Source organism: Lissotriton helveticus, chromosome 6, assembly GCF_964261635.1.
Source record: "Lissotriton helveticus chromosome 6, aLisHel1.1, whole genome shotgun sequence".
Classification (NCBI taxonomy): Eukaryota; Metazoa; Chordata; class Amphibia; order Caudata; family Salamandridae; genus Lissotriton; species Lissotriton helveticus.
Genome location: NC_136067.1, coordinates 1040480495 through 1040505927, shown reverse-complemented (window position 1 = coordinate 1040505927; position 25433 = coordinate 1040480495). Strand labels below are relative to the sequence as shown.

Sequence of the window (25433 nt, the reverse complement as noted above, 5' to 3'; positions counted from 1 at the left end):
AAGTGATGCTCCAGAGAGGACTGCTAAGGAGACGGCAAACCCAGTCATTGTGTCTCTCTTCGTCATTGCATGTGTATTATGGCCATTGTGCATTTACGTATTACAATGCGCAGAACAATTGGAAAGAATAAATGTAATCTGAGGCATAGAAAAAACCCTTTTTAGGTATCTCTATTGTCCAATTAAATGCATAGCAGCCCTGCCGAGAAGTGTTTCTACTGTCTTTCAAAAAAGTAGGAAGTACAGATGCGTCACATGGACGTCATTTAGGGGCAGAACAGTGCAACCTTAACTTGCCTTTAGTTTCCATGGCACTATCTGGCTACTCCTGGTCCCATGGGTTGTGAAGGCAGTGGCAGAAAGAGGCACGTCTGCTTTTAAAGTTTCCACTTCTTGCTCGTCCCCAGCCCCTGTTGCAGCAAATAGAAGGCTGTTGATGGAATGAACAGAACATGGAAGGAGTCAACCTGTGGTGTCAATGGTTGCCAAATGCTGTGTGGTGTCACTTCCGCTACCCCAGGCATTTTGCTGAACTGTGTGAGAGTAATTAAGAATCTGTATCATGCCATGCCACTACTCTGGTGTTGGGCTGAGAGCTAACCGCCCAAAGACTGGTGGGCAGTATACAACACTGGCATGCTGCTTTTTGCCACACTATAGCGGCGCGTCTAAGGTCAGAGCGTGGCAGGTTTTATCATTCAATGAGCATGAAAAACGCCTCTTGCGAAGCATTGGAAGCTCCGGTACCCTCTCTCTCACTCTCTCTCGAGCAGCAGCAGCAGGCAGAGGGGTTGGTAGCAGGCTGCGGGACAGCTGGCAGCTCGGCGTGCCGTTGTCACCGCTGGCACTAGTGGGAGCTGCGACGGAAGCAGACGCTGCCTGTCAGAGGCAGAGAAAAATAATAACGCATCAAGACTCAGTGCGGCGCCCTCGTGGGTCTGTGGAGCCCCGCGGTGCCTTCAGGCTCCTCACCCACGCAGCGGGCGCCGACCCCAGAAGTGACCCCATAACTGTCCGATCACACTGCTCTCTCTGCAGGCTCCCAGCAGAGGCGAAGCAAGGGTGCCATCAAGTAATGCAACCCCCCCCCCCTCCACACCCCGCCCCAACCAGTTGGGTAGTCAAATACATCTATGATTTGAGTACCACTGGCCCCTCGCTGGACCCAGTTCCACTGCACCTGCTGCACTGTTCATAGATACACCGGGTTGCTGTCACCCCCTAGCCGGGCGGCTCTGCCTGGGCGTGCATCTGTGACTGGGGGTGGTAAAGCAGGGGTTATCGCGAGAAGCATTTCGAGTGTTTGCAGACTGTGCACCCCTCTCTTTACTTGTGTCCGGCACTGGCACGTGGAAAGCTGGTGAAAAATGTGACAAGGCTGCTATAATGTGACAACGGGGACAACTAAACAATTCGGGAAACCACCCCCAAAATAATGTATATATAAATAGCTACCATAATAAACGCGACGAAATCTCCTTTAAAAGTGGCAGTTTTCCTTCTCAAGTGAGCCCCTCGACACTTGACTTTGAACTGCGCCATGAATCGCCCCGTTGTTGCTGAAGGGCCGCGCGCCCTGTTTTTGGCCCGGTGCCGACCCCAGAGGGGGAGAAGGAAGACGACAAGGGCGCCCTCTCTGAACTCCTCCGGAGACACGTGTGTACAGAAGCCGGAGATAGAATGAAAGTCAGTCAGAGGCGGCCGGGGGCAGGAGCAGGGGGCGGGGGGCTCTCTCTCTCTCCCCACCCAGCGGGGGTGCCGTGCCCTGACCCCGGCGGGCATGGGCCGCTCGCTGCGCCTCAGGGGAGGCGGGGGAGGGGCGCCCGCGTGTTTACACAGCCCCGGAAACATCAACAACAAGCACCTACGAGGACAACGGACGGCGGGAGGGGGCGGGAGAGGACACGGACGGCGGGAGGGGGCGGGAGGGACGGCGGGAGGGGGCGGGAGAGGACACGGACGGCGGGAGGGGGCGGGAGAGGACACGGACGGCGGGAGGGGGCGGGAGAGGACACGGACGGCGGGAGGGGGCGGGAGAGGACACGGACGGCGGGAAACGTGCACAGGACAGCGAGGGGGGCGGAAAGGCACACGGAGGGGGCGGGAATGGACAGCGCATCTGAATTCACTTTCAGTGAAAGGGGAGGGAACAGGAAAAAACGTAACTCCGCCCTGGGAAAAAATCTCGGGAACGCCCCCGAATCTGGTCCGGCCTTGACGGACAGATCCGGCACCCAATGGCTAGCCTCCATTTATGGAGCTAGCCAATGAGAGCCGGGGGACGTTCCCGAACTGCTTAGTGTCGACATAGGATTTCACCTGCGCTGAAAGGCTGCGCAGAGCGCAGCCTTTCGGCAGGCGAAACCCAAAAAGGGCTCAACAGGAGCAAAAAAAAAAAATTTACTTCTTGGGGTGTTTTGAGCACTTGTGGTTTTCAAATGCTCTATTAATTAAAATGATACTCCTCTCCCCATAAGAAATTAGTGCACCACAATAAATGCACACTAGCTTCAGGTGCAAAAAATACTTTTGAATACTTGGGACCGTCTCCCTCGCCTCTGGTCCCAATAGAGTTTCCTGTGACGATATACTGGCCACAGGAGTTGGTGGGTTATCCTGGAGGTGACGCACCTCAGCAACGCTATAATTGATTGGATGCCACCTCTGCATGTGGCGGTGCATAGTATAGTTTCCAAAACTATACTTTTTGTCTGTGCCTCGGGACAGAACTGCACTGCAAATGAGGCATGTCACGTACCGGGCATTGACCTTTTTTTGCTCTCGAGGGTAAGAAAAAAATTGCCATATAAAATGGTCTATGTGGTGGGATTGCTGGGGCTCTTCATGCAAGAACTGCCTCGGCTCTACCTCCTCTTCCTCTTCTTCTTCCTCTTCCTCTGGGTTTGGAAGGAACTGTGCAGGTGGTCCTTCCTTCCTAGGTGGTTGTGGTGGTGGTGGGGGTCCACTAGCTGCAGCTACTACAGATGCCATGACTGAACAAGCAGAAACAGGTCTTCCTCTCACAAAGATGAAAGTCAGAGTGAGGAAAAAAGGTGGGGTTTTCATCATTTGGGAAAAAAAAGTGTTCTGGACCAATGAAAAGTGTTATTTTCAAGTCACATGATCCAAGCTTTCATCATTTGGAAACCAAAACTGATCTGCACCAATGAAAAGTGTTATTTTCAGATCACATCACCCAATGCGCTTACGCTACGCGCCCCGGGGCGCGTCGCGTAAGCGCGTCATGACGTTGCGCGATCTTATGCGATCGCGTGATTCCGGGTGCGCTTACGCAGTGCGTCATATGACGCATCACGCGACTACGCGAAACGTCATGATGTTGTTTTCGTTCGCGGGAATAGCGCTCTCGGGACGCTCCCCGGTACGCGCCCCGGGGCGCGCCGTAACATTGCGCTTACCCGTGCGTTTACCGGTACGCGCCCCGGGAGCGCTCCGGGGCGCGTACCAGGGCAAACAATAAAAAAATATATATATATTTACACAATTTAAAATTCGTTATGAAAATTATTACTTTTCATACCTATAGAGATTTGCTATTAAAAAACCTATTAAATTCACTGAAAAAACCATAGGTTTTACACCAGTTATAGTTAGCTGGAAATTTTACTCGCATAAAACCATTGAAATTCCCACGTTATAGTTAGTTGGACTCACTATAACTTGCGCGTGCAATGCACTGCTGATGACGTCACATATTACATCACTCATGACATGGTCAGTGACATCATTCATGACATCACTGATGACACCATCATTGTGACAGAGTGACAGACCTCCTTTCACTGTAATGTAACCCTTGAAAAACATATTCAAAAATAGAAAGTAAAATTTTCAAACAAAATGGAGATACCCATACCAGTTACAACAACCAATTCAATAATGCTACCATCTATATATACATCCACTCATTCACCAACAGTTCTATATAGTCACTCATACATATACTCACTCATCATATGTAGTGATACACCTATACATCCTGTTACACACTGACAGGCATCCAAAAGTTACTCACACACATACTCACACATGCAAATAAACTATTGAACATCTATTCATTTGCATATATAGCTATACACACACTACCACTTTACTTCTAAGGAAACTTACACATACTTACTCTCTTAAACAATCACTTATAGAAACACATACTAATTTAAACAGGAACTCTTAGAATCCCTCACTCTCACATATACTCACTTATATACATCAATATTCACATATACTAGATTAAAACATATGTAGTTACTGATAAAGACACTAGTGAGACAGTCATTCACTCACTAACACACACATATACACACTCATCCACCCATACAGTCCTGCACATATGCTGTCTTCAAAACACATACAAAGAGAGAGTCAGTCATTCATGCATCTATGTGCTAAGTAATACCCCCACCAAACCATACAACACTCATACTGATACTAAGAAAAACAGCTAATAACCCATATACATACACATGTAGCTACTCACCAACCCATGCAGCCACTTATACACAAAGTGAAACAATAACACATATATTTAAATATTTAAACATTACTCACTATTATTTATTTTTCAGAAAGACACACATTCACTGGATGGTGTCATCAGTGATGTCATGAGTGATGTCACTGACCATGTCATGAGTGATGTAATATGTGACGTCATCAGCAGTGCATTGCACGCGCAAGTTATAGTGAGTCCAACTAACTATAACGTGGGAATTTCAATGGTTTTATGCGAGTAAAATTTCCAGCTAACTATAACTGGTGTAAAACCTATAGTTTTTTCAGTGAATATATAAATATATATATATATATATATATATATATTACCTACTGGCGGTCGCCAGTAGGTATATATAGTTAGGATTTTTTCTCTATGGGTTTTTTGAAAATTCTATGTCTAATAACTTTGGCGTTTGTGGACGGAATTGGCTGAAATTTTCAGGAAAATGGCACATTTTGTTTCTGAGCAGCCCTTGAAAATTTGGGGGGGTTCGTCCAGTGGGGGCCGAGAAAAAAGGGGGGTCCCAAAACGTGTTTTTAACATTGAGTTTTCCATAGGGCGGTTGGCCTCACTTTTAGCCCGAACGGCTGAATGGATTTGCACGAAACTTGGCAAAATTGTAGGGACTGGTAGCCCGATGTGCCTTTTGTAGGTCTCAATATATGTGCTCCAGTGGATTTTGAGAAATTAACGTTTAAAAAAAGATATATATCTGTAACAGCGGACCGGGCAGCGCTCTGGTTCGCGGACTTTTCGCGCAACGGAGCTTTGTGAAGCGAAGCTGATTGGTTCTCCGGCGTCTGTCAACATTCCAAACAGTCCGTAGCGGCCGCCATCTTGTCTCTCGGTAGGATCGAGAGACAAGAGGAGGTCAAAACAAAGGGGGAAATAACTATAAGGGGGCATAGTAGATCCTCGCTGACCCCCTAGGTTTGATGTGGAGGTTTTAAAAGGGCCCCGCGGGGCAAAAAAAAATAATAATAATAATAATCGAACGGCTGAATGGATTTGCACGAAACTTGGCAAAATTGTAGGGACTGGTAGCCCGATGTGCCTTTGCTAGGTCTCAATATATGTGCTTCAGTGGATTTTGAGAAATTAACGTTCAAAAAAAGATATATATCTGTAACAGCGCACCGCTTCGCGTACTTTTCGCGTTACGGAGCTTTGCGAAGCGAAGCTGATTGGCTCTCCGGTGTCTGTAAACATTCCATACAGTACGTAGCGGCCGCCATCTTGTTTCTCGGTAGGATCGAGAGACAAGAGGAGGCCAAAGCGAAGGGGCAAATGACCATAAGGGGGCATAGTAGATCCTCGCTGACCCCCTAGGTTTGATGTGGAGGTTTTAAAAGGGCCCCGCGGGGCAAAAAAAAAAAATAATAATAATAATCGAACGGCTGAATGGATTTGCACGAAACTTGGTAAAATATTAGGGACTGGTAGCCCGATGTGCCTTTGCTATGTCTCAATATATGTGCTTCAGTGCATTTTGAGAAATTAACGTTCAAAAACAAGATATATATCTGTAACAGCGCTCCGCTTCGCGGAGATAAAATTATATCTGTATTACCTAGCTGTTGCTAACACCAGTTAGCGACGGCTAGTAGGAGATAGCGACCATCTTGGGTCCCACTTTGCATGTGAGTGATATTTATCACTAATGACATGCAAAGTGGGCATGCCAAGATGTTAGCGACTGGAAACAGTCGCTAACATCGCTATCTCCTATTATCAACTTTTGGAAATATTCGAGATAAGCGCGAATATCTCCAAAAAGTAACAGCTGCCCTGAGCAGTTCTTAGCCATGTTATCCAATGGGAGGTGGATAACATGGCTAAGAGCATTAGCTCGGTAATGCATGAATATCGCGGAGTTTTCAGCGATATTAATGCATTGCGCTCGTTTTTTATCGTATTTGCGATAAACCTTGATAATAGCAAGGTTTATCTGCGATAATTTCTGACGGTAAAAAAATCTTTGCAATGCATCGTTAGGGATAAATATCGCTTAACTTTGGTAATATGCCCCAACGTCTGTTAACGTTCGATTCGAAGGAAATCAGGAATTGTTGAAAAACATTGTGTGCGCCATCTTGTCTTTTTTCAAATGCCACACTTTTGTCGTGCACGGCAGCCATTTTAGATGCCTTGACCAGACCCACTCTGTGCACGCTGTCGATCCTTAGCATGGCTCCCCACCCTCGCAAGCATCTCACCCAGGCAGTGGTCACCCCCGCTCTCTGTCTTATGCATGGGTAATAAACCTCCCCCCATCTGCGCTGCTCTTCCCTGAGAATCACACCCTGTGCCCGCCCGACACCTCCCTTTCGCCCTATTCACTACCGCACCCTCTGACACTCCTTTTCCTCTGTGTCCGATTGTCCAGGCCGGTCCTAGGCTATCAGCTAGCCCTGCAGATGTAGTTTATGGCCACAGCTGTAAAGAATCACCCCTCTTCAAAGGAGTTATAGTAGATCAAGGCCCACACTCGATGAGATCCGTCACAGCAGAAGCGTTGCTATTATCTGAAAACCATCCTGTATTGTGATTGGGGAGGGGACCGAGCGTGAAGCGGAAGATTCCAGGGATGACTCTTTGTACATCAAAGTTTTTACAATTATGTGTCACATTAAAAATATATAGCACTCCGACAAAGTAGTAAGATTATAAAACTTTAATAATTTATAAATATATACAAGAAAACAAAAATAGTAATAACATATAAACATTTTTAGGGAAAAACAACGAAGTAGCGGTCGGCTGTGCGAATAGTCCCAACGCAGCACAACGTCCAGATTTCCGGCGTGGGGCGTCGCGGGGGGTGGGTCATCAGTAGCAAACTGTTGTGCGAATAGTTCCAAGGCAGCAGAACGCGCCGAAATCTAGATGACACGAAAGTGATGTCTAGTAAGTTGCCACCCAGCAAATAACGGCGTGGGGCGTCGTGGGGGTGGGTCATCAGTAGCAAACTGTTGTGCGAATAGTTCCAAGGCAGCAGAACGATGGCACCAAGGTGATGTCCAGTAAGTTGCCGCACTGGTTTTGGTATCCTACAATGCTGCTCCGAATAACGGCGTGGAGCGCCCCGGGGGAGGCGGCGTGAACGGGCCTCTCCAGGTGGAGTCTCATCTGTTTTAGTGGGGCGCCCCTTTACCGTTTCAGTTGCCATTCCGTCCGCTTTTGGTCCACTGTGTCAAAATCCGCCATTCAGCTGAGTTGCGCCCACTCTTGCGGTGCAGCGATAGGCGGCTGCCACAGGACTCTCAAAATGGCGGCAGGCTCTTTCCTTTTTGGGCGTGGTCCACTGAAATGGCCCTGGGACACCTTGGAAATCGGACGCTTGTCTGCTAGGTCTTGGACCCCATTCTCGAAAGCGTCCCCTCCGCCTTGAGAATTCATCAAAAGTTTTGGGGGCCCCGACTCCTGCAGGCTTCTGGTGGGGAGCGGCTGCCATGATTGCTCGCGAATGACCACGACGGAGCTACGAGATGGTGGTGCTCTCATGCTGACGCCAGTTTAGTCTGAAACATCCAGAAACAAGGTGGGGCTTTCATCGTTTGGGGGGAAAAAAAAGTTTTCATCCAATGAAAAGTGTTGTTTTTAGGTCATATGATCAAGCCTTCCATCATTCGGAAACCAAAAGTAAAATGAACCAATGAAAAGTTTTATAAACAAGTCACATGACCTGTTATGCGGCATAGGGTATAAAATGCGGAGAAAATACGTTGGCACGTGAGGCGGCGTCAGTAGCGGACCGATGTGCGAATAGGCCGAAGGCAATACAACGCGCCAAGATCCGGATGGCACCGAGGTGGTGTCCAGCAAGTTGCAGCACTGGTGTGGCCATCCTACAATGCTGAAAGTCGGCGTGGGGCGCCCCGTTGGCCTGTGAGTTTGCGTCAGTAGCGGACCGATGTGCGAATAGGCCGAAGGCAGCACAACGCGCCAAGATCCGGATGGCACCGAGGTGGTGTCTAGTAAGTTGTCGCACTTCTGTGGCCATCCTACAATGTTGAAAGTCGGCGTGGGGCGCCCCGTTGGCCTGTGAGATGGCGTCAGTAGCGAACCGATGTGCGAATGGGGCCAAAGGCAGTGCAACAATATTTTCTGACTGACACCACAAGGCGCTGAGATGCCAAGATCCGGATGGCACCGAGGTGATGTCTAAGTTGCGGACTGATGTGCGAATGGGGCCAAAGGCAGCGTAACAATATTTTTTGTATGGAAGATACCACTAGGCGTTGAGATGCCAAGATTCGGATGGCACTGAGGTGATGTCTAGCAAGTTGGTGTGGTCATCCTACAATGCTGAAACTCGGCGTGGGTCGCCCCATTAGCCTGTGAGATGGCGTCAGTAGCGGACCGATGTGCGAATAGGCCGAAGGCAGCACAACGCGCCAAGATCCGGATGTCACCGTGGTGGTTTCATAGTTGAGAGGCACTTCATCTGCAGTGGGGCGCCGAGATCCGGATGGCACCGAGGTGATGTCTAGCAAGTTGCTGTACTGGTGTGGTCATCCTACAATGCTGAAACTCGGCGTGGGTCGCCCCATTAGCCTGTGAGATGGCGTCAGTAGCGGACCGATGTGCGAATAGGCCGAAGGCAGCACAACGCGCCAAGATCCGGATGTCACCGTGGTGGTTTCATAGTTGAGAGGCACTTCATCTGCAGTGGGGCGCCGAGATCCGGATGGCACCGAGGTGATGTCTAGCAAGTTGCTGTACTTGTGTGGTCATCCTACAATGCTGAAACTCGGCGTGGGTCGCCCCATTAGCCTGTGAGATGGCTGTTCTTTGGATTTGGGCCTGGTCCACCAAAATGGCCCTGGGACACCTTAGAACTCGGACGCTCGATTTTTTTTTCCTTTCCTGTACATGCAAAAAAAGGTAAATGCCCGGTACGTTACACGCTTCATCTGCCACGATGAACTCTCCAGAGGAACCGAAAAAAAATATAGTTGTGGTAACTATACCATGCATCGTCATATGGAGAGGTGGCACCAATTAATTATAGTGCTGCATAAAAGAGAGATTTGGAGGAGAACCCCTGACCTGCTAGTACATTCATCAAAGAAGTGGCACTGAGAGCTTCAGAGGCAAGGGAAACGGTCCCAAATATTTAGAAGAACTTTGGAAAGATTAAAATGACATGTTTAGATTGTGGCAAATTAATTTCATGTGGACAGATGAGTGTTACTCTAATAAATACAGCATATGAACATCATCATAGTCGATGGTTGGTAGAGACATTTTGACTATATCCTGGACCTGCCCGTCCTCGCCCAAAATGGCGCCGGAATAAATGGGACTCGTAACTCCTTGTTGTATACTGGTTGCAGAACCTTGAAATCACAAGATACGTATGCAGTTTTGAAGCACATGGCGGGCGGGGACGAGAATTGATTGAATATTTCGACATCCCTATTGATATTAAGTTCTGATGTGTTATTGATTACTGTACTGTTGAAAGTTCGAATTAACGTCACCCATGGTACTTGCCCGCAAATGTATATCTAGATAATTTTATTGTAACTGGCCCTGTCGTATTTTAATTATAAAATGTACGTCCACCGATTCCGTAACTGTTAGACACCTTAGTTCTTGCAACCTAATGGCCCGCCCGTTACGTTCCTCTACAGTGTAAATGTCTATTCATCATATACGATTACAGTTTGCTCTGTGGCAGGCCCACGTGGTTATAGGCTCGTATTTGTATAATGAAATTTTCACAATAAAGGTTTTTAAAAGAAAACATGGTAGTAGTATATACATTGGTAAAGTTTTTAATAATAGTGACTGTTTTAGAATCATTAAAAGGCAAGTGAAATAAAGCAGACCAATTACATGAAGGGTAAAAGGTATAATACGAAGGAACGCAGTAAAGATAAATGGTCAAGGGCTGTTGTGTTTTCTATTCCTGCAACATAAAGTGATCGATAAGAATCTCATATTCAGGCGTATCGGCGACTAAGACAGCAGGTCGACCCTCTTTTGCTCAACGGCTCCGTCATGGGACGAAGAAACGCTCTTTTTCTCGAAAAAAGAATATATTTTACTTGCAGGACAGTTGTAAAATTTCCGGGAAAGTACATTAGCCTGGAACATTATAACATATATTTAAGAAAAAATAATGTTCGGAAGTAATGAAAAGCGTAATTTTTAGGTCATATGACCAAGCCTTTCATCATTACAATAAGAAAAGTAAAATGAACCAATGAAAAGTTTTATTAACAAGTCACATGACTTGTTATGCTTACGTTACGCGCTGCGCGCCCCGGATGACTTCCGGATGCGCTAACGCGGCGCGTCATATGACGCATTACGCGACAACGCAGGTACATAATATAGTCAAAATGTCTCCACCAACCAGCGGTCGGAACACAACCCCTTTCAGCAGGCTAAATAGTTCTGTTAAATGACAACAGAAGGGACAGGCAACAAGAATCATCAGTCAAAGAGGGGAGAGCTAGTTCTTCTCTACCGGGTTACATTGGGGCGCTACCGGAACTGATCGAATTGGTAGTCTACAGTGTTTCTGGATGTTTCAGACTGAAGCTGGGGTTAGCATGAGAGCAGCACCATTTCGTAGCTCCGTCGTGGTCATTCCGCAACCAATCATGGCAGCCGTTCTTTATCGTTATTTTGGGCGGGGTGGGTGGCGGAGCCGAGCTGTTTTGCAGCCATCATTGTGTGGAGTTCAGTTCATCTCACTAGTTTTGTATTTGTCATGAGGGGTTGTTCGTAATGTTTCTATTTTAGCGAGGTCAAAAAGAGATCCCATTAGTGGCCTACTGATTTTGCTCGATTCCTTTTCTTTTTTTTTTACACGATTTTTCGTTATCTGCAAAGACTAAACAGAGTATTGCGACTCTGTGTTTGTTTGTAAATAGAGAATGAACCAAAGAGAACTAATTCTAAAACAGTAAATACTTGGATAACAATCAATCAAATGGAGAGAGAAGCAGGCACGACGGATTACAATGGGGGCAAAGGCCTGCGTTAACTACCTTTCACTATCTGCAAAGAGAGAGTACTCCTAATAGAAATGAGGGGGGGGGGGGCACCATTCAAAGCAGATCAGTGTGCATAAACACGAAAATGTTTTCACTTACCACGTACTTGACATTCGACAGCTTATGATATTTGCTATTAAAAAACCATTGAAATTCACTGAAAAAACCATAGGTTATAGACCATATATAGTTAGGAATTAGCATTTACAAAACCTTGAAAATTCACTGAAAAAACCATAGGTTATAGACCATATATAGTTAGGAATTAGCATTTAAAAAACCTTATTTTACTCACACAAAACCATTGAAATTCCATATATAGTTAGTTGCACTAACTATATATCGCGCACCCGCAATCCACTGCTGATCATGTCACATATTACATCATTCATGACATGGTCAGTGACATCACTGATGACATCACTGATGACATCTCAAATGACATCACTGATGACATCACTGATGACATCTCATTTGACATCATTCTTGTGCTAATACGATAAACCTCTTCAGACTCTAATATAACCTTAGATGCACTCAGTGTATACAGACACTCACACACTGCCACTCATCCATGGAGTTACTCACACACCCAGTCAGTCATGCAAAGAAACAATCTCATCTCCATTTCTTCAACTATACAGTTAAACACACCTTACTTATTGAAACATATACTAACACATATTTACTCTCTTATACAATCCCTGATACAAGTTCACAATGATCGATACAACCACTCACTCATTCGGTGGCTCTCATGCACAGTTATTTATATATGCCAACTCTCACATGTACTGTGTTTTACATATGTACTTACTATGACATGTAGCATTGAGATATCCATTCACTCATCAATACACTCATGCACACAGTCAACTGCCCATGTAGCTGTTTCCACATGCACTCTTGAACTCATACACCTAGTGAATAAACTGTTCACACATCTATGCATAGAGTCACACACCTTCCAGCCACCCCCACACAAACTCAATCTCCCATAGAAATACTTGGGCAACCAATTAATAACACATATAGCCTCTCGTATAGCTAATGATCAACACATGCAGCAGTTTACAGAACAACAGACATAATGATGCACAAATTAAGACAGTTTAGTCACTAACCCATGCATTCAGTGAGACACATTTAATCACTCACTCATACAGTCAGTCACGCACCTACTAAATCCTTCATCCAGACACTTATACATCCACTCATTCTTCAATATGTAAGACATATTTTAACTTTACAGAAACATACAGTCACTGGATGTTGTCATCAGTGATGTCATCAGTGATGTCATTTGAGATGTCATCAGTGATGTCATCAGTGATGTCACTGACCATGTCATGAATGATGTAATATGTGACATGATCAGCAGTGGATTGCGGGTGCGCGATATATAGTTAGTGCAACTAACTATATATGGAATTTCAATGGTTTTGTGTGAGTAAAATAAGGTTTTTTAAATGCTAATTCCTAACTATATATGGTCTATAACCTATGGTTTTTTCAGTGAATTTTCAAGGTTTTGTAAATGCTAATTCCTAACTATATATGGTCTATAACCTATGGTTTTTTCAGTGAATATATATATATATATATATATATATATATATATATATATATATATATATATATATATATATATATATATATATATATATATTCAGCCACCTCCGAACAAGCAACACAGTATTTAGAACCGCGCACTCACCATCACTTAAATAAAGTCAAACTCCCATCATATCCACAATGATTTATTCATAAGATGCCAACAAACCCAACGCGTTTCGGCGCCAACACGCCTTGCTCATATACAGCTACATATCCAGATCCTAAGGATCTAATTCTTCCCTTAACAAACATGTCAGATAAGATCCTACACTCCTCACCTTTCCACTTCTGAAAGGACCATTCTTATATGCTGGGCTATATTCTGGGTTATTATGTATAGGTGTAAATTGTGATGGAAAGGATATCCTTTTAAGGACTTGAATGTCATATTCCCAGTAATACGTTTGTGACCTGGCTATTTGGGGCCTGTGTTTTTTGCCAAACAAATCAATCTTCTCGCTCTTCCACACCCACATGGGGCCAGTGCTCATCTGATACTGTAGGTGACCACTCTTCAACTAGTTACAACTCCGCTGCTTTAGACTAGTCCACTACAGCTGGTAATCCTAAACCTCCTCTTTCTCTGGTGCTCATTAGTATCCCACTTGAAACCCTCTGAGGTTTGCCTGCCAAAAAAAAGTGCAGGCGATGCTTCCGATGGTCAGCTGGTATGTTCCGTCCAATATCAATTGGCAAGGCTATTAATATATACAGCAACTTAGGGGCAATGTTTATTTTAATAGTTGCTATGCAGACCATCCAAGATACATGAAGGTCCCTCCATTTCTGCAGATCTACCCGAATATTTTTAAATCACTCCGGAATAGAGTCTTATACCCAAGTATTTTATCTATTAGATAGAGTATTCCTTTCAATGTCAGAGATGTCGCTTCCTCTGTGGTTTAAGAGTATTCATTTATATTTGCCATTATTGAACTTCCACCTGGACCGTCTATCAAATTCTTCGAGCACCCTTAACAGTGGAGGCCGCAACTTAAGTGGGACTCATAGGGATAACAAAATATAATCTGCAAATAGGGACATGTTTTGCCAAAGGGCTATGAGCTGCTTGTAGTTACTTCAGAGCAGCAATCTCATACGTTTTCGTGTACGAGCTTTAAGGCGCTTGTGCAAGAGAGTCTTGCAAGCTAAATTGGACCGAAACAACTAATAATACGCTGTATTATCAACTCACAAATTTTGTTGATCAGATTAAATTGCAGAATCTTCTTTTTTCTGTCCCTTCTTTGCCAGAGTATATGATGGCTTTGAATGGGTTTCAATATGCACTTTCTAAATTTACAAAAATTAAAATCTGAGGTATAGCCAGCCTGAGTTAATAGATGTAAGAGTATGCATAGAGCATGAGTAGTCTTGCCAGATGCACAGCATTTATAGAGACTGATCAATAAGCAAACCATAAGACAACAATCAACTGAAGACTAAGAGATTAAACCTAAATCTACAAGTCCAGTTTTGCGAGTTTAAAGCAATAAACATGCGGAATCTCACGCCCAGGCCTAGTATTAAAACCCATACCGCCTCGATTTATCAATGTAAAATTGATCCTCTTAGTGAATGCCAATAATAAATGTAACTGTGAACAGTTAATCAGACAGCGACATTAAGAATTGACAACAGCCCTTTAGAAGCACGCGGTTAAAATATTAATCTAAATCTTACATGAATACCAACAGAGAGGAATAATGCGGAACTGACATCACGAGCAGTAAAACAAATAGTGTTATTCCATTCCATGTGTGAAACAAGGTCTACTGTTATCAATGGTCTCTTGTGCCACAGAAAATCTTTCAAGCTGTTTCAGCGGATCTCAAAACCTTAACTCAAAGGTCTAATGCACGTTTTGGCATCATTACTGTGAACAGCATTAATGACATCCTTTGTCTACTGGGGCTTGTTGATTTTGTAGGGTTTACTTGGAGCTATCTTTATGACTGACAAGAAACTGCACTTGTTGCAAAATATTGAAGTGGGATTGCTTTCTAACAAACAGCACCTTCAAAAATATGCTCAAAAAGGATCTCCCAGGCAATGCTCACTAACACACTACAATCATGTGACCAATGTAGACAGGGCCAATGGAATTATGGGAATCTGCATTTTCCCCATAGTTATGGCTTTCCCACAATTGTCACATAATGTGTCACCTGCTGCATAATCTGCCGATTTGTTCAAGTTCAAATGGATCAAATGTTACTAACATCACGGCGACCTGCATTGTTGTGCAGTGGAAAGCCCTTTGCAAAGGTTGGCTGGTCATCTTTCAGTCACTTATCACTGTATTTGGATGGTAAACTGGTACCCATGAGGTGAAAACTTTGCCCAGCTAGTGTTATCATGAACTTGCCATGCCACATCATTTAATCAACCTTGCCGTGTAAATTGGTCCTCCCCTGCCGCATAATTGCAGTGGTCCTAAATATACAGAAGCAAAGTGGTAATGAGTGTCTACACTTGGGCTTCATCTTTCTTCGTGAAAGAAACAAAACATGAACTATTTACAGCAGAATTTATATAATACTTCAGATCTCAAACGAGGCGACAACGCACTTGGATTTGCATCAGGTTCCTGTGTACCCGTTAGGAGTTTCTGTTTGGGAAAAGATTTGAAGTAGTATGTCCTATATGAGGGATGCTGCTTGGGAGCTGCAAACATGGTGTGGTATATGTCGCTGCAGTCAAGCATGAAGCGTTGCGGAGAATGCGAGAAAGGTCTAAGTAGTGCACCCAGATACTTAACATCTTTGGGGCGGGATCTTACTGAGTACAATCTACAACTGATGAGGGTTAAAAGAGTGAAAGGGTTAGAAACTATAAGAACATCTTTGAAATATGCGATTTCTATCCACATACAGGAGTATTCCTGCCATGCTGATATTTATTTAGGTGCTAGCCAGTGCTTAATTCCATTTGGGGAAACATCCTTTACAACGCAACTTTTACAACGCACTACCATTACGACGCAACTTTTACAACGCAAGTCATTACAACGAATTGCGCTGGAGGGCGCTCTAGGATAGGGAATAGTTTAATTTACTATCCAACACCTTCCCTACTATCCATGGGGACTGGAGTTGGAATAGTAAATTAAACTATTCACTATCCAGGGCCCCCCAACGCAAGTCGTTGTAACGACTTGCGTTGTAAAACCTGCGTTGTAAAACCTGCGTCGTAATGGCATGCGTTGTAAAAGCATGCATTGTAACGTCATACATCCCTTAATTTGAAGCAGTGGTTTCCTGTCATGGGCACCAGCACTTAATTGGTTTCCAGTGCTCGCCACCGCCACTTAGTTGTCAACACCACACTTATGACAGTCAGCCATATGGTGGAGCTACTCACCTTTTTTACAGATGAGCAGAACAACAGTTGTTTATGAATACAATATACATTTAAAACTGCTAATACCCCAGCCATTCCTTTAGCTTTGGGGACCTGGAATAATCTGAACTGTCGCACTGGCAGGCGAGAGAGATGATGAGTAGTTGTTTTGAATGCAATGTCAAGGGCGATGGGTGGTGCAAGCTGCAGTGGCCTCCTGGTCAAGGCCCTGGCACTTATTATTTTACAAATTAAGCACTTGTGTTCATTCTCTATGACAATCAGCAAACCCCCAAAGAGTGCAGGAGGCACCTGGATGACATCAAGGAAGGTAAATGGAGCCACACTGAGCCGTGCAGTAGCTAACTGTAGCACACTGAACTGCTCAGGGGAATCCTCTCCTTTGAGAAGCTTGGGTTGTGAAACAGCCCATCTCTGAAGCAATCGGGGCGAGTCAGTGAAATTCAAATTGCCCTGGCTTTTTTATCAGCATATTCAGATCTTCTGCCTAGGGCACTCTTCTTCAGTTGCCTCCTTGCTGTCACTTGTTTATCTTGTGGTGTGTACCCACAGCACCCACTGTTCCCCCGCGGCCGTGCTTAACCACCAGCGGGTGTATGTACTAAACCGAGTATACACCACAACGGCCTCAAACTACTGATTCCACCGCCTCTTTAGGGGTCTTCGCTCCCTGATCACTAGCTGAAAAACCACATTTAACTTTAGTTCTTATGAGAGATTGTCTCAACAGGAGAAGCACCAGAAAGTCCTTCTTCACTTTCCTACATAAAGTCCTACTTGGTTAGAAACCGAATAGATTTTGCATAAAGCAAGCTATGAAATACATTTAATGCTGGCATCGTGCTGGTCCTTTTTGCCCTATGTTTTTTTGCAGATTTTTTGGCACAACATGTCTGGGACCCACGTCACCAGATTTGGACCCTGAACTCCAACGCCTTCACCCAGGAAAGGAGGGGAGCCATTTTTTTTTTTTTACATTAACAGCGTTTTAAAATTGTTGTAAATATTATTTGCATAACTTATCTTTGGACTCCCCCCACTGTTGCTATACTGATTAATGTTGTTAATATGGTTCACACACACAAGCAAATAATGGCTTATGAAATGTTGAAAATACTAATGAAAACTTAACAGTAAAAAAAGTTAAAAATCATTTCTAGTTCTGTGTTTTTAATAAACGTTCTGAATTTGACAGGTCCAGAGAAGCCTCTAAGAATTTTTGGGCAACAAATACCAATCATTGCAATCTAGTGGATTGACATTCCGCACTCCTGAGTAAAGTAAGCCAAATATAACAGTATAAAAACAGACTAGGGAGCCCCTTCTAACTATGTAACTAGTTGTTTTGCCATCAAAGACCAGTGACACCTACACCTACACAGCACCGCAAGTATTTGGCAATGCTCAAGTAAAAGTGTCCTTCCACACCAAATAAATCATGTATGCTGCAATGCTCAAATACAGGTGTCCTTACCCACCAAGCAACGATCCAGCGACACTAATACCTTTACGCTGCTATTGAGATATATATATATATATACAAATATTTTTGGGTCCTGACGAAGCGCTCTGGATCTCCTCCTGAGACCACTCACAAGCGCGAAACATGTTGACCGCAATATATGTCCATTAGGGACATATGATTTACCCAGCTACAGAGAAATATAATACCCCTTAGAGCACCACTACTCACGTTGTTTTTTTAATAATGACAGAGGGATCACCTTAATAAAATTATTCACTCTCCCTGCAGCCATTTTTTAACACACCATTTAGGACTTCACTGCCACTTAGATCCACGCACCCACACAGCTTCATCAAAAGATCTCTGATAAAGAGACCTTTCGGGGGACCCGCAGGGCATTGCAGCTCCGGCCCGACGAGGAGCAAAAGCCCAATGATGAAGCATGACATCTTTTGGGATGTGTGAGGGCATTAAGATGAGGACACACTGTCCCCCATAGATAGAGTAATAAACAACTAGAGTACTTCTCTGTGTCTTTTTCCTTTTCCTTTTCCTTTTCCTGCCTCTTAAATAGGAACAGTGATTCCCTTTAGGCATTAGTGCTTACACTTATACTGAGCCAGTGACTGCAGGTGGGGCGCTGGCACTCATTTGTGAGGACCAGAATTTATTTTACAGCATAAGATTTTGACCCATAACAAGAAATGGAAAGAGGAAGGAAAAGCAGTGATAAGGGTAGAAAGGAGTAAACAAGAGTGAGATAGTGGGACAAGTGGCATATAGTGGAGGATTAAAGAGAAATTAACTGAAACAAGACTATAAAACCTTGGTATCCGATAACCCCTACATTCGGCAGTACCGGCAGAGGACTTCTGAGAAAAACGTTGGGCTCATGCACATATTTATTGACAAATTAAACTCTGCCTACATCTCTAAAACATTTTTTGTGCACTACAGTACATGGGCTAGGAATGATCTATCACCAGGGACACTGGAATTATGTGGCGGGGCACCAAATTACTCAGCAGGGTTGACTCAATTATGGGTCAAGGAAAGGCAAATTATGCAGCATAATGCAGCACATTCTGTTATAGCATTACATCAATAATTTTTAACTTTTACACATAGAAATACAGTCTGGGCAAAGATTTCACTTCATTAGTACCAGTTTAACAACCAAATACAGAAATAAGCAAATTAAACGAACAATTAAGCTTCGCAAAGGGCCTTCCTCTGTGCTAACATGTTGTTACGTTTTTTGTAACTTTTGATCCGTTTGAGCCAGAAACACATTTTTTTTTAATCTGCAGATTATGAAGCAGATGATGGATTATGTGAAAATTACAGCAAATCTAAAATTATGTGAAAAAAACCTTAGTCGCAGAATTGCATAATTCCAGTGAACCTGCATATCACCCCTTGATATTCTTCATATCATCCGCAACGGCTCAAGTATCCAATGAAGCTCAAAATGGTATTTCAGGATAAAATATGCTCAGTAGGGGCTGCCCTGGGCCTGCCAACAACTGAAATTTTTTTGCAAGTTTGAAAAACCAGAAATTTCGCCAGCACTAGTCACCACTGTTGGGCGAAACCTAGCTTGTTTCATGCAACACCAATATTCATCTGTTAGGAAATTTGCTGTTTCTGGTAATCTTGTTGAAAATGCCAGACTCTAGGAAATCAAAGCTCAGATAACTCTTGTAGTAACTGCTATTCAACGTTTGCTCTCCCCATTTAAGCACCCAAAGAAAGTATATGCCTTATCACATGAGTGGTTAGAATTATAAATAAAATTAGTTTGTCAGCAAAAAGTGGCTACTGTAAGAACTCTGCATTGTCTCTACTACTATTCAAAGAAGTCAAGGGTGCCTGCAGACACTATCAGAGAGAGGTGGGTTAAGAGATGCCTTTCCCATCACTGTCCTCAAACTTGAATGGAGTCACGACAATAGGGAGTCAGAGTTATTTCGTTCAACTAACTGAGCAGTCAAGGCCCACCAGCTGTGAGGGGGTCGCAGGATTAGTTCAGATATAAAAATGGCCACTGTACCCACAATAAGTGAGCCAACTTCATCTCCATTTTGCAATGTCAGTCAAGAGTCTGCAGTGGTTAATAAACAGAATTATGTGTGTTTCTGTTAGAAGTTAATTACTTTCATCCAATACTCGTATACGTTGACAGATTAATACGATGATCACAATTCTATATATACATAACGCGTACCCGCGTACCGAGAAGGGAAAAGAGCACTGCCAAATAAAAACATGCTAAACTAGATACATTTACTGTATCCCTCTAAAATAGCATCAGTGCCTCAGATGCTATTATACATCATCCCCGTAATGGACCAATTGCAAGAATTAAAAACTGAGGTAGTGGTACCGAGCTCTTACTCCCCTAAACCCACCAACTTCATCACTCACTTCACCTGGACAATGTTCAACGGTCTCCTAAAAATCTCGATTAAGAAGTGACAAGACTACCAATGAGGAAATGTGGCATTCCAATTGGCTCTCTCGCCAACCAGTATTCGGCATGACAGTCTTACATATGAAAAAATTTGCTGAAAAGGACATGACATATGAAAGTACCCGAACGGGAAGGCAACCGCTGCACACATAGAAGTGAGCAGCAGAATGGTCAAACAATGCAGGAACACAATAGGGTAGCACATTATATGCCAATGGTGTCCATAGGGTATCCAAGAGGCCATTTCCAGGATAGATGATTTGAATAAAAACTATGAACTGCAAAAAAACACTTCTATTTAGTTTCACTCTGTCTTATGCGGATATATTGAAAATCTGAATGGATCCGGACCTCCTACAACTACAATGAAGGCTTGCTGTAGGTAGACTTCACAATTGGCCAGGCAGCATTGACTTTTATTAACCATTTTACTAGCATTTCAGTTCATCATACAAAAGAACAAACTTGTATATGGCAGTCAATTGATTAAAAAGTAGAAGAGCATCAAAAATCATCTGAAATTGCCCGGACCAAGTCACAATCAATAGTGTGCGCCAAGTGATTCTCACAGAGGACCACCGTTCTATCCTACCTCATGACCTAACAGTTATTGGCTTATACAGGCTGCTCAGTATTATTCTACCAACCCATCTTTATGCAGTCTTTCTATGGTCCTCAAATCTTCTCGTGTTTCTGTGGGCTTCATATATGGGCTTCTTGAGAAACACGAAGGTATCATATATTCTTAATGGGAGTGAGCAAACTTATAAAATGCACAGGTATACAACTACCATATTGCGGAGCCAATCCTCTAAATACCAGAGAAGCTAAAAAGACGAAGTGAAAAAAGTAGTTTACTCAAAGCTTTTTATGCCGCTTTTATAAAAAAACTCAATAGAATATTCTATTCACAGCAACTTGCCCCTTGGTTGGCGACCTTGTTTCTAAACCAAATATACTCCATAGGGTGGCTTTTCTGAAAGGTGGAATTTTCAGGAGTGTCCAGATTGGTAGACCTGCAAAGGCAGTGGCTGAAATACCATGTGCTTTTCTTTCAGCTTTTTTTGCCATTATATATGTATTGGTTATTACCAAACAATACGAGTGAACAGCATCTTACAATAAAGTGCTCAGTATAACCACACAGTAGTCCATAAGCAGTGAAAGAAGAAAGGGACAAAATGAAGCATAAAGAACAATGTTTTACTCAAGCCTCCTGCATCAATCCAGGTGAATGTAACCTCACAACTAACCAGGCTGATGCCCAAGCTCTGTGCTGAACTGTTATTTGGAATTATTGGACGAGGTGCCTGGTCTGGCACAACTGGTGAGTTTGTTATAAGAGATGATGTAGGAAAACTGGGAGACCCAGCCCAAGCGATTGTCATTTGGAGATTTGGATCTCTGTATTTGCTTAAATATGCCAAGGACCACATCAAAGGCCGACAGATATCCCTCTGGTTAATAGTCTGGTGCCATTTAGCCATAGCAACCTACAGCGACACTGGTATGAGTCGAAAGAAGTTCAGAAAGAAAGGCTTGTAACAGTTAGACCCCAGTTCAGGCTAGAACGGGTCCAAGAAGTAAATTAAGGTCAAAAAAAGGCCCCAGATATTGTTAAAGGTGTCCAATTGATCATTGAGTGTATATTTCACTTTCAAAATCACTTTCTCCTGATTTTTTGGGCTTTTGAGATACATCCAAAACAATATATGCGTATTAGCCAAACAATCTTAATTTTTTGATAGCTACATTTATTTAGTAGATAGTGTCTCCTTCGAATGATCAAAGAAAGGACTTGATTCAAGCACTGGTATAATTTTTTTATGTGGTAAATTCAGATTCGGTACGTAAACGGTCTGAAACTGGGGGTCACTGGACTCTATACTCTGTAGCGCCACGTTGACCACGCAGGATTACTTTCAACAAAGTAAGTTACTAGCAAGCACCAGTCAGCATACATCAGTTTGGTCAAACTGAATTTCATTGCATCAAACAAACAACCTTGCAATTTGCATGTAGCTGGATTCACTCAACCAGCAGCACAAAGTCAACAAGAAAACCAGAGAGTAAATCTGGAGTGTTTGCCAAGGCACTTAATCCTTAGGCTAGCAATCAAAACTCGCCAGTGAGCGAAACACCATATGAAGAGACCACAAACTATAATCAAATACTTTAAAAATAGGAAACCAATGGTATGCTACTAAGCGGGCCCTCTGAGTATGCAAAATATGGGGAAACACCAAGGATCACTTGTTCTCGTACCTTGGCCGGCCGGCCGACATGCACACGACAGGCATTTGCAAATAAGAGCACAGAACAATGATACATTTGTGACAAACTTGGAAACAATCAGTTCACAAAAACCAAGTACCAGTTCCAAGTGCATGACTACATAACACCACCAACAGGACGAAAAACTTTAATCTTTCAGGATTATTTACTATATTAATACAGAATTACAGTAGCAACACCGTATAGTTTTGGATACTCAATTGCCATTGGAAGGATGTTGACTTCCACACACCCCACTAAAAAATTATTCAGATCATCAAATCTAAATTTAAAAAGTATTAATTAATCATTGCAATAATCAGCTTGACAAAACCAAAAACAACCTGTGATGAATATGTTTTGATTTCTACGAGGCACATCAAATTTAAAATTAAAATAAAAAACATTATTCACATTTGCAATAATAGGCTTCACAAAAGCAAAAACTTTCTATTATGGATCTATTTTGACTTGAGGGGGTACAGTCAGACTGAATAATCTCTTTGGCTTACCAGATCTTGACTTTATGATGTCACTGAACTCGTTGCTCTGGGCACCATCCAGGTTGTCTTCTTGTGCCCCGTAGTTTGCCATGCTGGTACAACCTTACTTTTCTTGATTTCCAGATGTTTGTGGCTCCAATTCCTACACAACGCCAATATTTCCTTTATCCAAGCCCACTCGTGCACTTTGGTTGCAGCTCAAAAGTACACCTAAAAGTGAGAGGGTGAGAGCATTTGTTAAAAGATTTTAAACAAACCATCAGTGGCAAGTAAGTGCCATTGTTAGGGTTGGTTTCATAATGTGAACACACCAACATCACAGGTTAGAGGGACGAGGAGGAAAAGATGGATTTGTCTGTATTTGGGTTTGAAACAAATTGCGAGAGGTTACTAAATTATTCTGGTTTGTCTGTATCAATGAATCTTAAAATCTGGAGTTGTTCAGAGATGATCTTGAACAATCCTGATTCTTTTAAACAAACAGGATGTCCGTATACAAGTTTGAAAACATCTCCAACATTCAAAAACAGTTATATGGCAAGGGTGCAATACAGAGCTTAGTTTCTGTCTGCTCTTCTGTGAAATGGAGTGAACATTTTTTCATCCATAGAATGAGTTAGCCTGCTGTACATTCTTCACTGTGAGTTAAATCTGCCCAAACTGTGATGATGCCTCAATACAAGTCAAGTGCTGCGGCAACAAACGATGGACGGAATGCTGAATCAATTAAACATTCACTCCCAGTCAAGAGATCTGGGTTAAATCCATTGTTCTTTTGCTCATTACGCCACTCAAGTTTGTACCCAGCCATCCGCAAATAAGTCTTGACCCTGCTCCTTGTGGGAAGCAAAGAGTTACCTTTCCGGGTTAGGATGTATAACCCGGAAAGACGTTCGTAGAAAGCAGGGAGGCCGGAACACCCTTATCAGATTTTATTCATTGAGTTGCAATGCCATGAGAGTAACCAAACCAGCATAACCTCTAAGAACATTAGCCAAGGGAAGCTCAATCACGGCTCACCTGATTTGTTGAAGAATGTGGACTGTTTTTTAACGGACATTGATATACTGTGATAAACCTATTGGTGGCTCCTACGAATGCATTATATGAAGGAATAGAACCACATATAAAGGGTATTCCTCATTTTGTTAACAAAATCAACTGGAAGAATGTTTCCTATCTGAATCATACAGGGGATTCATTTATACATTTTAATAAAAAACTCTGTCCTGAAGAATGCAGTTGATCCTAATCTCACCGAAACGCTGTGTCGACTTTTGTGGAGTTTTCTTGTTTATATGACCAACACAAGTGTGTTGTAACAATGGCTTGTTTTTAATATGTTTATAAATGTATGTTTATTTTTAATATGTTTTAAATGTATGTTTATTTTGAATATGATGACGAATAAAAATGTATTTGTCATTTTTTAAGAAAAACCTTGTTTTTTGCATTAATGTTTCTACTACATCTACATGCAACTGTGATCTTCTTGTAATCACTATATGTTAAACTTATAATTATAGCATTGTTGAATTGATGTGTATGTTTTAACCCCATTATTACTGTTTATGAATACGGTGCAACACATGACCCTAACTTTTTGGTTAGGGACTTGTTTTACTTTCTTGGTTTAATTACCCTGTCCCTATCTCAAAGAATAGGGTTTCTCCTCTTTTTAGTTCTGGAGTAAAAGAATGTCAAACTGTTGGATTTTACACAACAAAGTGGATCATTAAACTGAAAAAGTTGGACCTTTACCATTGACTTAACGCAAAAGTACCTTCCCATCCCAGCAAACCTGAAACTTATTTTAGACTAGCCATCACCCACACACCCGTAAAAGCATTTGGTCAAGTTGCAACCATCATCATCAATCAACCAATCTGTATTCGGCTATCCGGTGCCCATTTAAGAATCTGAATACAATAAAGTTAAGATTAAGTTAGTTAAGATTTTTTTTAAGTATAAATGGTTGCTCCTAACAGAGCGTCACCGCACTAGGATTCCCTACCAAGTGCATAAGCGATAGGGGAAATGAATGAGTAAGAAACCTGAACAGTAAGGAAAGGCAGATACGGGATAAACAGAAAGGCCTGGAGTTAGGCTAGCCTTAACAGCCATGTTTTGAGTTTCTTCCTAAAGATTTTCTCTATCAGTTCTTGTATCAGTTAGAGAGGCAGAGTGCTGTACAGGTTTAAGGCCCGGA

At 42.9% G+C, this 25433-nt stretch overlaps 1 protein-coding gene across 1 annotated transcript in view; it reads right to left on the bottom strand.

Annotated features, from left to right (window-relative positions):
• Window positions 1-25433, bottom strand: part of UTRN (utrophin) — a 1532463-nt gene that overhangs the window by 1499155 nt on the left and 7875 nt on the right. Inside the window, exon 2 of the mRNA XM_078648677.1 lies at window positions 23234-23434. Coding sequence (XP_078504803.1) covers window positions 23234-23315 — 82 coding nt within the window. The 5' untranslated portion in view covers window positions 23316-23434. The remainder of the gene's footprint in view (window positions 1-23233; window positions 23435-25433) is intronic.